At 40.8% G+C, this 12,659-nt stretch overlaps 1 protein-coding gene across 7 annotated transcripts in view; it reads right to left on the bottom strand.

Annotated features, from left to right (window-relative positions):
• Positions 1-12,659, bottom strand: part of LOC122779366 (RNA-binding protein Musashi homolog 2) — a 315,696-nt gene that overhangs the window by 63,436 nt on the left and 239,601 nt on the right. For all 7 annotated transcript variants that reach the window (XM_044041613.1, XM_044041611.1, XM_044041616.1 and 4 more), the window contains exon 9: positions 8,994-9,108. In XM_044041613.1, coding sequence (XP_043897548.1) covers positions 8,994-9,108 — 115 coding nt within the window. The remainder of the gene's footprint in view (positions 1-8,993; positions 9,109-12,659) is intronic.

Below are 12,659 nucleotides of genomic sequence, written 5' to 3'. Positions count from 1 at the left end.
TGGAAATCATTCGCTGCGTGTGCAGTTCCACAACAAACAATAAACAGTTACGCTCAATTACATTAACCTCTAATCTTGATCATGCCGCTCTCGTCGCTCGTCTCGCAGGACCTTGTTCTAAAGGTGTTGCCGCTTTGCGAGATATCAGCCATCAATTTAGTGAATAAAAATATTTTTATAACCTATGAGAGTAAAGACCGTAGCTATAAAGAGTGGAGCCTAGGCGGTAAAATTATTTTCTTTCCAGAGTAGCTGACCTGGTGATTTAAACTGTGAGTATTACATGGCTGCACACTTTATACACAGCCCTGCTTTAAAGTGAGCGCTTTATGCTGTGTCTTTATATTTACAGACATTTAAGGCATTGCACCTGACAGGGTTTTAACAGTTCCCACTGTTAGAGACTGGCACTTATTTTAGTGAGGTAAGGTAAGTTGCTACAAATAAATAAAACAAATATTTTAGTTTTTTGTAGCCTTGCTTTACAGATGAAGCCATGTCTGCCACATTTCTACAGTAGCCACAAGTGAGGTGCATTTCATGTTTTGAAGTGAAAGCTTCCTACACGGATGAACGACAAATGAACAGCTCCAACCATAAAAACTAAATAAACTAGGGAGAGAATGGAGCATATGAGAGAGTTGTGAGAGAGCGGTTACTTCCTTTTTTGGTCCCAGATGCTCTTGGGAACGAGAGAGTGAGCAAATGATGTCACTAATTCTTACACACTGGTCTATTATGGAGATAGCTTCAGTTTTATATTCATAAGAACTTTCACTTTCACTCCATTTTATGTCCTAAATAAACGACATACAATTGTTCCAACATTGACTTTTAAGTAAAACAAAAAAACAAAACGTTAGTCTAACAATGATGGGATCACTGAACTATGTTTAAGACAGATAGGAAATCGGGTAAGAATCTCTCATCTGATGATGATGGAGGAGGAACAACAGAGGTAACTGCAGAAGGTCACCATTGAGTTTAATTGTGCCCTTTATGCCTTCAGATACAGAAGTATTAGGATTTAAGAAATGAGAGAGCGGAGGAAAGAAATCGGTGGATTTTGTTTTTCCATCTTCATTTGTCCATGTTTATTGAATAAATAGAACTCCATAATTGTCAAGTTATCATATTAACTTGCACTTAAGACAATGTAATAACAAATGACTGTAACCTTGGATACTTTAAAGTAGTAGTCAAATAGGTGACTTTAACATCTAGCAAAAACCTTTTCATGTGTGGTTTTCTAGAGCTCCATATGCAGATGTTGCATTCTTGGTTTAGGTCTTTATTACAAATCGCACTGTTCTGGATTCTTTAGCCTTTTAATTCATTTTCATTTTGTATCCGACCATAAGCTCCTGGGCTTTTTTTACAGCTCAGTGTAATAACACTTTATAGTAGTTGCCCTGAAATGGTGTTGCCATCTGTTTATGTTCTGTGTATCTTCAGCACAGCAGAAAGGTCCATGTGTTAATATCGCTTGATGCAATTTGTTAAAAATATGCCACAGGCAAGGAAGTGATAGCTGCTTTACATTACACCTCCAGCACAACATTCACTTGTGGTTTGTTATTGTTGTTTTTACTGGTTGAAGCAATGATTGGCCAGTAATTAACTTGTTATCCATCTTAGTTATCTCAAAAGGCATTACCATGGCAACCAATACTCACCGGGAATCATAATATATGCTCATTTATAAAACATGTATAAATATACCGCCTATTGTTTTAACATCAGTGAAATAGTTTTGCATTTTGTAACATATTTTTTAACATCTGTAATTATCAAGTCATCAGGACTTGAGGTTTATTTCAAAAGCATAGCCTGAGGAGAGCTGTTTATTCTTAAATGTATAAAAGAAGCGTCACAAATGTTGAGGGGGAAAAAAAAAAATATATGTTCTGCAATTAAATAGTAATAAGTACGATGGGAGTTGTGTTTTTAGAAATGCTCTGAAACCAAAATCACAAATGTAATGTAAGACTTTGTGCCTCGGGAGCTACAGTGCAACACATGTGGTCAGTACAGGTCATTTAAATGGGATCCGTCATTTTCCTTGAGTTTGGGGATTACATCATGTCTGCCCGGTTACCTGCAACTCTTGCCTGCCACAAAAGGCACCCTCCATAACCAGCTCATCTGTGAGCTGCGGCTTCACTCAGCCTCCCGCCCCGTCACTCTGTTCCCCAGACTGCCTGCTGGCTGCTCGTTTGGCTCCGTCCTCCTAACCAACATTCCCCTCTTTGCTCTCAGCCTTCGCCTGCCACACTCCTCATCCCCCCAATAAATCTTCATTTGATCACTTGTTAATATGTTCTGCATTTAGCTTCAACCATCACTGATTTTGGGTGAAAATTGCTAGCAAAAAAAATGCAAATTCTCCTTTCTGCCAAAATGTACATACAATGTGATTGTATTATGCTCTTATGCAACAATGAGATAAAGATATGAAACAATTCAATTGCCATAAAACATGGAACAATTAAGAATAGAAAAATGTCCTTATTGCATTGTTTCAACTGCGATTTCAATTAGAAAACAATAAGCCTTAATAGTTAATGATTTCATTATTTTATTTTATGATCGCTCAAGAAATTATCCACAAACTTTCCAATATAATTTATCCACATGAATGGAACAATTTGTAAAGTTACTTTTAAAATCAATCATAAATAAACTAGTTATTTGAAACTTGTTACCTATTTATTTTAGATGACCTCTCATGGCTCACCAGTAGCCTGAGACCCACACTATGGCAAACACTGATATACCTCTATTGCTAAATCCTATCTCAAATGTTTTCATGCAAATGTGTGACTTCATAATCTTAAATAAAATCCACATTGTCTTGTCTTAAATGAATGACTGTAATTCTCATTGCAATTCTCCAAGAGTGTCATATATCGTGCTCTGTCACTGTCGCTCAGCGCCGCCTTACAGACCATGTGTGAAAGAGCTGAGCGGCGCATTTAAACACTCAGAGTGTGAGCCAACGCTGGGTATCCACTAATCCTAACCTGGATATCTATCCTAAACTTAACCACAATCGTATCCAGGCCCCTAAACCAAAACTTACTCTCTGACTTTTATTTTACCCCTTCTCTGCGTGAGTGAGTTTACACTGGAGTCAACAGAAAGCCCGGTGCCTCTCTTTCAGAAGTGGAGGGACAGTAAGGCAACTCTTTGACAGAGCGTGTTGGATATTCCCACAATATTACGCATCCCCTGAGTCTGTCATTTGTTGTCTTTTTACATTACTGCATTAGCAGTTCAGCGCTGACACAGTCAACCAAAGTCAAAGTAAGAGGGTACAGACTTGCTGAATACCTATTCTGTCCCAAGGCGAGCGGAAGTGTTGCAAAGAGTCCCAAAGAAGACCAGTGTCATTAGAAAAATTTAAAAAAGAGTAGCAGATGCATTGTTCATCTGCCGTCATGATTCTTATTACATCCGCAGACCCTCCAGTTAATTAGCTGGACATTTTTCAGACAGAAGCAGCTGTGGGCAACATATTGAGAAACAGGGTGTGAGGGAGCAGCACATACAGACAAAAAAACAAGACACAGGGAGGAGAGCGGGTGAAGTGCCTGAGCCGGCGCGTGTGAGTCAGTCAGCGAGAATTTGAGCCCCATCACAAGGTAATATAAACATAATTAACCCTGTAATTATGGTATATGTCTCGCTCTTTATCTGTTTTCCGCAAGCTATTATCACCTTCAACCATAAATCTGTGCTAAATTACCTAATAAGAGGAAGTCCTTTAGGCCACGGATGAATCACAGCAGCCAACCTTGATAACTCTTTCTTCATCGTGCGTAAGCTACACCTCAGAGACTGACCTCTGAAACATCTTTCAGGCTGCCGTGTCCTCACTTCTCGTTAGCCATATGAAGCAGCCTGATAAATGACCCTCCCAATGTCTACATTGTAAATTGTCAGCGGTAAATTCCTATAGACACTGTAGGCTAATACGATACAAGACTAGGGAAGTTAGATAGACATTTACACCACGTGTGGTGTCTATGCTTGTGTCTACACCACAGAGGTGTCACAACATGCATGTATATTTGCATGGGTGACACTGTGTGTGAGCGCATGCAGGCTATAAGCGCACACGTGTGTGTGTGTGTGTGTGTGTGTGGATGAATGTGAGCATGTGTGTTGATGCTCTGTTCTGTATGCCTCAGAGCCTGTGCCAGCTGGAATCAGAAAAGGTTGACCTTGGTCATAAATATCTAATCAGTGTTTGCTGTCCATGAAAAAGTTCAATTTATTCCTGACCCAATGGGAAAATGCCTCTCTCAGACAAAAGAAATGCGACTCCGATGTGGGTCTGATGTGGATGAAGTAGGACAGAGGCTACACCGGTAAAAAAAAAAAGAAAAGAAATCCTCATTAGGTGCTGATGAGAAGTCATCATGGGAAAGCTACAGATGGATAGGTTTCACAAAACCTCTTACTGTTTGTTTGCTCTGAAAAGGACTGTGATGTGATACAATGAAAAGCTATCACGGACCACAAAGTATTGGATATTATGTGTTTGATACTGTCTTACTGTCAAAACAGAATAAATTCCCAACAGAAATTGTTGGCTTGGATCAAGCCGCTCATCGTACTCTGTTATTTGAACATTTTCTGAAAAGCCATTTTGCCGCTCTGATGTACTGCATTAGAACGGGGGGCTTCTCTTACAAGATGACTATAAATGCAGAATTTGGAGACAGGTGCGTGTGTGTGTGTGTGTGTGTGTGTGTGTGAGCAGAGAGCTATAGAGTGGAATATGAAAGTGTTGGGAAAGTGTATTAAGATACATGCTGGGTTATGCTACTATTTTAGAAAAGACATAGTATGTGCACAACTAGAACAAACAATCGGGTGGGAGGAAAAAAGGAAAGAAAAAAGAAGGAGAGAAGCTGTTATCTTGTGTACCACTTCACTAAATGAAGCCTGCCACTGTGTCTGGCCTGGTGGTGGCCTCTTAGTGCTCTTAGTTGCCTTATTAATATGCATGCTCGTGTATCTATTTTATGGCTCAACAGTTCTGATTCACTTTAAAATCAATTATCCATCTGGTACACCCATACCTCGCCCCAGCTCAAATGTGTATTAATTTCAGCAAACATACATCGTGCACAACACAATAAAGATAAATGCCTCGATTAGAGGCAGTAAACAAAGGAGCTAGGGATGGCTTTAATGAGATTTGGCACAAAAGGAGCTTACACTTTCTTAAATAATGAGCCCAGGGTCCCTTTTTCCAAATGCAAATTATATAAAGGAATGTTTCGCCGTCCTTGTTCCAATTTCATTTAGATAAGAGTGTCTCCAAACAAGTTGGCTGTTAATATTCTCACATGAGCACATCACTGCCTTTCCTGCCTGCCATCTCCCAATGGAGGGGAAGAGTGCTCTCCTCCTCGTAGACACATTAGACTGTAATAAGTTCTGAAAAGTTCACTGTGCTTGTTAAATACTTCTAACAGATGAGGTGGAACTGGGAACGGCTTAGATAGAGCTGACAGATGCACTTGGCTGGTCACATCAAGCCTTTTACCACAAACAACTGCATAATCAGCCTCATGGAAAGGTCAAGCCTGCAATAACCCAGACAGTTTATGCTACACTGTATACAGATAGATATATAAAACGATATATGTGCCATAGCAATAAAACTGGTGACTGTTGAGGTTCATTTGGATTTTAATCAAAAAAAATATGAAGCCATGAAAAATAATTGCTACTAAAAAAAAAGAAAAGGGTTTAAATCACGGTATTAATGCTTTTGAATGACACAACAATCAACTACAACCTGTCACCTGTGGAGGAAACTGTATCACACACTAAAGGAATAGTTTGTGATTTCTGAAGTGTGGCTGTATGTGGCACCAGTGACGTGCGGTGAGGTTCATGACTGGGGAGGCACGCGTCAAATGTACAAATATGAAACATTTAACTGTTTTAAGCTTTTAATTATGATTTAATCAATTCCATACTGTTCAACAATATGATAGTAAGCAAAACCTAATAATATGTATTAATATAAGGTCAAATTTCGATTTTTTAAAATGTAAAAAAATTTCTTTTTCTGGCTGATCCCTCTTTTTTTAATCAAAATAATGTATATACTGTATATAGTAAGTCCATGCGCCTAATCCTTCTCCAAGAATATCTCTGTCACTCTGTTGTCGTCACCGAATGCTCTTCTTCTACGCAGCGACGTCAACAGAGTGCACCTGTTACACATTGCGCCTATGGGGCTCAGCACTGCCCCCTATCATTACGGCACAGTACTTTCTGCCTTACCCTGTGCATACTGCCGATGAGAATGACTAAATGGGTCACACACATTCATTGAATATATTAGGCAGACTGTGGAACGTCAGCATGTGTAGCACATGTATATTGGCGATATAAAGAGAGGTGGCAATGGAAATGCGCCAACTGCGTGCTTCAGTCAGTGCGTCCCCCCCGTGTATTTGTACAGGAAATGCGTACAGCGATTTTGACCATAGAAATGTTGCGATCATACAGAAAACTAAAATATAGAACAGTCAAGAGGACAAAGTGATTTCCTTTCATCATTGTTATTATTCTTCACAGCCGTCAGATTAGTGCAGTTAAGTGTGCATGGAGCAGGGGATCAAACCGAGGACCTTCTGCTTGAAAGACAGCCCACTCTACCACTGAATCACTGTCGCCCCACAAGGCCTTGGTTGCTTGGAACTAAGCTCTAATGATTTGCTGTTGAAGACACTATATATGTGTGTTCTTCACATGCTAATGAGGAAGAGTTTGTCCATACTGATACGACTAAATGTGTTAGAAATGTGTTATTGATCCACGAGAATCATAAAGTGGTCAATTGTGATTGTGTGTTTAAATGTGTCATTTCAGGACTTTGGTGTTTGAAATCCTTCATTCAGATCGATCTAAATGATACAAACTTACTCGCCCCCATCTCCACCAGCTAAAAACATTCATTTTATCTATGGACAACGGTGCAGGAGAGCAAGTCGCTTACAAACTACACTTTCTAGTTCGACTAGGCTGTCTAACAATTAAATAAAGGTCATTTAGTTGGTGGTGGTGTTATACAACAGGTAGAATCTGTAGTGTTAAATGATTGTCTCCTTCTGGATTGCACTTATTTCTCTATTCACAGGGAACACATTCTTAGAAAAATAAATAATGAGATGATTATTTAACTGCACCGTAAAAAAATACAAAACAAAACGCCTCAATACCAATAAATGGAGCCGTTCTCATCCATATAAAAAAATAAAATAAAGGAAAAACAAGCAGCATCTCAGAGTTGCTTTAACCTGGTACAGATGAAAATGCATGAATGTGGCTCTGCCTGCACCTGCTACAAGAGGGAGGGAGGAGGGGGGTGCTTTCACAGCAAAGCACAGTCTCTTACATTCAGCTGTGTGTCTCTTTGAGTTGCTCTCTGATTTTGAAGGAAAATATAAATCTTTTATGTGGGGGGGTGAAAATCCATTTGGTGGGGTCGTACAAATAAATGACATGCATAGGTGGGTGGGTGGGTAGACAGAAGGATAGATAGATAGATAGATAGATAGATAGATAGATAGATAGATAGATAGATAGATAGATAGATAGATAGATAGATAGATAGATAGATAGATAGATAGATGCAGCAGGATGTGAGAGTGTACAATGGTGTTAAATAAAAGGGCCACAGGCAGGGGCTGGATGGTAATGAAGAGGGGTGGGCCAGCAGCTGAGGTCCCTGTAGATGAGATCTCTCCCTGACATGTGTGTCCCCTTCATTACCCATTAAGGGGGGCACAGTGATGAATCCTTAATATGACATTACACCAATTTTCCTCTTCATTTAGCTTGCTAATGTGCTGGTCTGCTCCTATATGCCCAGGGGCTGCCTGAACCAGACTCAACCAGAAATAGACCACAGTGGCCACTGGTGGCACACCTTGAAGCAGCCTAATTAGGGGCAGCGCCCACCTAATGGGGTTATTGAGACGAGAGTTTGCATAAGTTGACTTTTTTAGCAGGTAGAAACTGATGACTGAATGGCGTGCAAGCCCAACACTTCCACTCTGCCCCTCCCCTATTCCCTAGCTGCAAATAAACCACACAGCCCGTACATTTACATTGAAAAAGAAATGCATTTGGTAGTTGAATTACTATTGCATGTTTACACTCAACCAGTGGTAGCTCGTCAATAAGCTGCACTCACACAGTGTATGGTGTGTACCTGGCTGTGCGCACACTGTTGGTTTTATTTAGTTAATTACTTACGTTTTCTTTCCATTCACCATCATCAAATTTAAGTTCAAGTGCATTTTATATATATATACATATACATAAATAGAATATGCCCCCCACAAAAGAAGAAGAACACAAACAACAAGACAAATATGGTGAAATCCAGACGGTACATTTTTGAACTGACGGATTAAATGGATTCAGCTTGAAAAAACTTGAAATATTTTGAAGTTAAAGGGTAAATAAACCCTCTCTTAATCATCACTATTTTTAAGGCTCTTTTCTAGTATTCATGAAACAGTGCTTTGCGCTGTGCTTTTTCTGTGAAATATCTATTATAACCCATTCTTCACAGCCGTCAGCTTAGTGCGGTTAAGTGTGCATGTACTGTAGACTTGAGGAGCAGGGGATCAAACCCATGACCTTCTGCTTGAAAGACAACCCACTCTACCAATGAGTCACTGCTGCCCCACAAGGCCTTGGTTTCTTGGAACTAAGCTCTAAAGGATTGCTGTTGGAGCTGTGTTTAGTAGAAGACACTATGTTTATCAGAGGTTCTTCACATGCTAATGAGGAATAGTTTGTCCATGTAAGAGGTTAAACTTATGTGGCACAGCTACTTAGCTAAAGCTATAACTTTGTCTTTGTTTTTGGAGCATTTTTAACGTATGCATTGTGTAAAAACTGTGTTTTATGAGGTGTGTGTAATTATGTAAATGGTTGTGTGTTAGACTCACTCAGCATGCCCATCCCCAGCATGAAGGCATCCATGGTGTAGGGCAGACCCCTGGCTCGCCCTCGTGTACCTGGTGGGAACATCACCTCCTTGGGCTGGGCCTTCTTACATTCTACCTATGTAGACAGACAACACACACACACACACACACACACACACACACACACGCACACACAAACACAGAGGCAGACAAACCATTAGACAGTGTAGGTACAAAACCAGACAGTTCTGACAGGGCTGTCTCAGCTCTTTAAGGTGGTTTTCTGTTTGACTTGCACAGCTAGATGTTTTCCGTAGAGGAAAACAAGACTGAGTCAATCCGAGGACCTCACATCTTAGAGGAAAGTCTCTAAGGAAAACTTACAATCATGCTCCTTCTGCATTAAAGCAAAGGTTATTGCTCCAGTGAGCATGTACCCAATGCCTCAGGGAAATAAATGCTAAATACTTTCCAAGACTTTTTAAGACATCAGTGCAAGAGGGGCTATGTTCTCAAATGCCATTACTAAATTCCTGCTGTGTGGCAGTATGTCCAGTCTCTTTGTGAAAAGTAGTTTTCACTTCATCAAAACACAGAGTTATCTCGAAAGCAAGAATCTCTCGGAAGAGAATTCGTCCAGTTTTACCAGTAACTGGATGTGTCTGGATGTGACTGTGGGTTTTTTTTTAAGGGACGTGAATTGTGTGTTGGAGTACATCTACTGGGCTGAAGTCCCCAGTGCCTCGCCATCCAATTCCACCTGCAGCACTCATCTATCTCCTGCATTTCATTCTCTCACTCCAGCTCTCACACATACATGTTTGTTCATTTCCCATCTTGCAAGAGTGACATCTCCTCCTCCTACATAACACATATCAAATGAGGGATGTGACAGGGGCAGATGAGGAGAAGGAGGAAGATGAGAGTCCTATTTACAACGTATCTATCCTATCTGGATGAATTATAGAGAAGCACAAGCAAGCCGCTGACGAGGGTGGCACAGTCTTGCATCTATTGGTTGTTCCTTGGTACACTGAGTCTGTTCACCATGCTGCACAATCTATTTGCTCCACTGCCTGCTTGGCATCAGCCTGTCCATCTGTTTGTCTGTTTGCCTCCTGGCTCTCTCCTGCTTCTACCTACTGCCTCCACTTAAGCAGGGTTTTCTCGGCTGCTGCGATTCACATGTCATCCCACTGCACAAGACAGGCTACTGTGCCAGTGCTGTGTACACCCTCGACCAAAGGTGTGCAGCCCTGCATCCATACAAATAGGCTTGTAACTCTGACAGGCCAGAGGTGCACACACATGCACTCGTACAAGCACGAGGACAAACATGCTATTGCAAGTTGCTAAAGTAAAGTAAAACTTCTGTAACTTCTTTAACACCCAGCAACTTTTTTTTATACAAGTGTGCTTCACTCACATCAGGCAACCACAATTACCCAAGACAAATCAAAGACGAAAAATTAGCGTTGTTTGTTTCAGTTGCTTGAGCTTAAAAATTTGACTGCAAAAGCCAATCCCATGTTGAGATTATTCCAACATGGTTCCCAATAATAGAGAATGTTAGAAGAACATTGCTCATGACACAAATGTTTTGTGTGAGCAATCTCTCTAGTTTAAATCAGTCGTTGCAAATCACGCATTTGCGTCATGTTCGATGTGAATGCGATGCAAATTTCTTTTGCACAGTCTGCTGGAACTGGAAAGTCGATCATCTTTGAGATTCTTCCGACATCAGAACACCGTATCAGAAATGGAGGCTGCATGAGCACACGTTGAGAGAGCAGAACCTAGCATGGACATGGCAGAAACTGGAAGTTCTGGTCAGTGCGCAAGCCATTCGATTCAAGCTGCTGGTTGCATTGGTATCAGTTGGTTGTGGCAGTAGTCACCGCACCGTAAGAAGTTGCTGTGCTGAGTATGAGCAGCATGACGAGCTCTCTATATCCAGCAGAAAGCTAGAAGAGAACATGAACATGAAAAGTGTTTCACACAGAGAGAGAAAGTTGCTGCATTGCACGGCTGTGATTTGTTGCTGTTAGCAGCCCTTTTATTTGAAGCAGACCAACTAAAGTACACTGTTCCCTCAGCCACTTTGTAGCTGTCACAGCTACTCTGCCCTCCCTGCCTGCCTGGCACGGTTTGACATTGTACTGAGGAGAGCACAGGCACTCTTATTGTCAGAGAATGACCCCACCAGCATGGCAGTAGGAACTGGGTGGGAAAAATGGGTCTGTTAGAAATCTAAGCACACTGCTGGGATTTTCACATCCACATAGCTGTGCGACAAATTCTTTGCAAAAGTTTTGCCCAAACCACAGACATGACAGTGTGTGATCAGCATCCTCCTGTAGCCCCTGCCACATACAGTGAGTTGGACGCTCAGGTTGACTGCTGGGAATAAGACAGACCCGAGGTGAGTCATGTCTACATGCTCTAAGATGTGGCTCTTTGATATTCAGAGAGAGGGCTCGTTGTCATGGATTTAAAAATCAGCCAGGAGCCAGGATCTGTGCTGGTGTAACTGTGTGGGTGTTCACCTGCTTCAAACACACAGGACTGAGTGAGAGTAGGAGGAAGGAACTTTCAAGAATGAACCAAGTCAAAGAATGAGAGGAAGAGAGGAGAACGGAGAGGATGGCAAGACAATTCAGAGTCTGAAAATAAAGCACCGCTTTATGGTATGTTTTACAGATTAAAACTTCTGCAACACGAGCTGTGGAAGAACACTGAACTCTATCGACCTCTTTTTTCGGCAAAAACATGGAAAGTAGATGTCTGCTATTATTTGTGTGAGAGACTTCCAGTTTGTCATTTCTGGTCAGTAGTTGTGTAGCTTCATGCAGCAGACAGGACAACAACTGTGATAGATAATATCGCTTCTAGAAAACAGGTACAGGGTAACAGATGGTATGAGTGGAAAAACTTCAGAGGAACAGGAATTTTGTGATCATTAGCCACAACTAAGACGGGAAGCACAAAGCGCCGTACAAACTTTTATCTTCCTTCGAGGAATAAGGAAGCGAGCTGTGGCTAAAAGCCTTAAACATGAAGGAGCCACCAAAGTGGGTGCCTTACGTTTGTTCATTTCACTTATAAATAAACCTTCAGAAGACCATCAAGGTACCAAAGAGGTGGCTACATGTCAGAGATGTTCGGAAGTCATTTTTTGCAAGTCCAGGTCAGATCTCAAGTACTTTGTCACAAATCCAAGTCAAGTCATCTTCAGTTAATTAGCTTGTTACTTCTATAATTGTATGCTGAAATAATTTACCTACAATCTCTGCTGCTGCTTGTTTAAACGACATTGTCGTAAAATAAACGTGTCAGAACCGATTCAAAACTGTCCTGTCTAAATCTATAACTTGATACAACTGTTATGTATCTACTCCTGGTCTCCCTCTTCCCCTGTCTCTCCCCCAACCGCAATATACAAATAAATTGAATGGAATTGAATACTATGTGCAGGATATAAGAGTTCTGGAAAAAAAAAAAAAAATTTCCCCAATGGGGCCATATGAGATACAGAACTATATTCTGCTCAATATTAATTTTATCTCTTTATAAAAAGCATCTACAATCTCTGCTATAGAAACTATAGTTAAAAAGACAAAAAAAATCCTGCAACAGCAATCACGAGCTGAAACACAACCCATTCCGCTGTATTGCAGTTCAGTGTCT

The sequence above is a fragment of the Solea senegalensis genome, linkage group LG13 (genome assembly GCF_019176455.1).
Source record: "Solea senegalensis isolate Sse05_10M linkage group LG13, IFAPA_SoseM_1, whole genome shotgun sequence".
NCBI classification, from domain to species: domain Eukaryota; kingdom Metazoa; phylum Chordata; class Actinopteri; order Pleuronectiformes; family Soleidae; genus Solea; species Solea senegalensis.
Note: the sequence above shows the minus strand (reverse complement) of the source record. Positions and strands in the feature narration are given on the sequence as shown.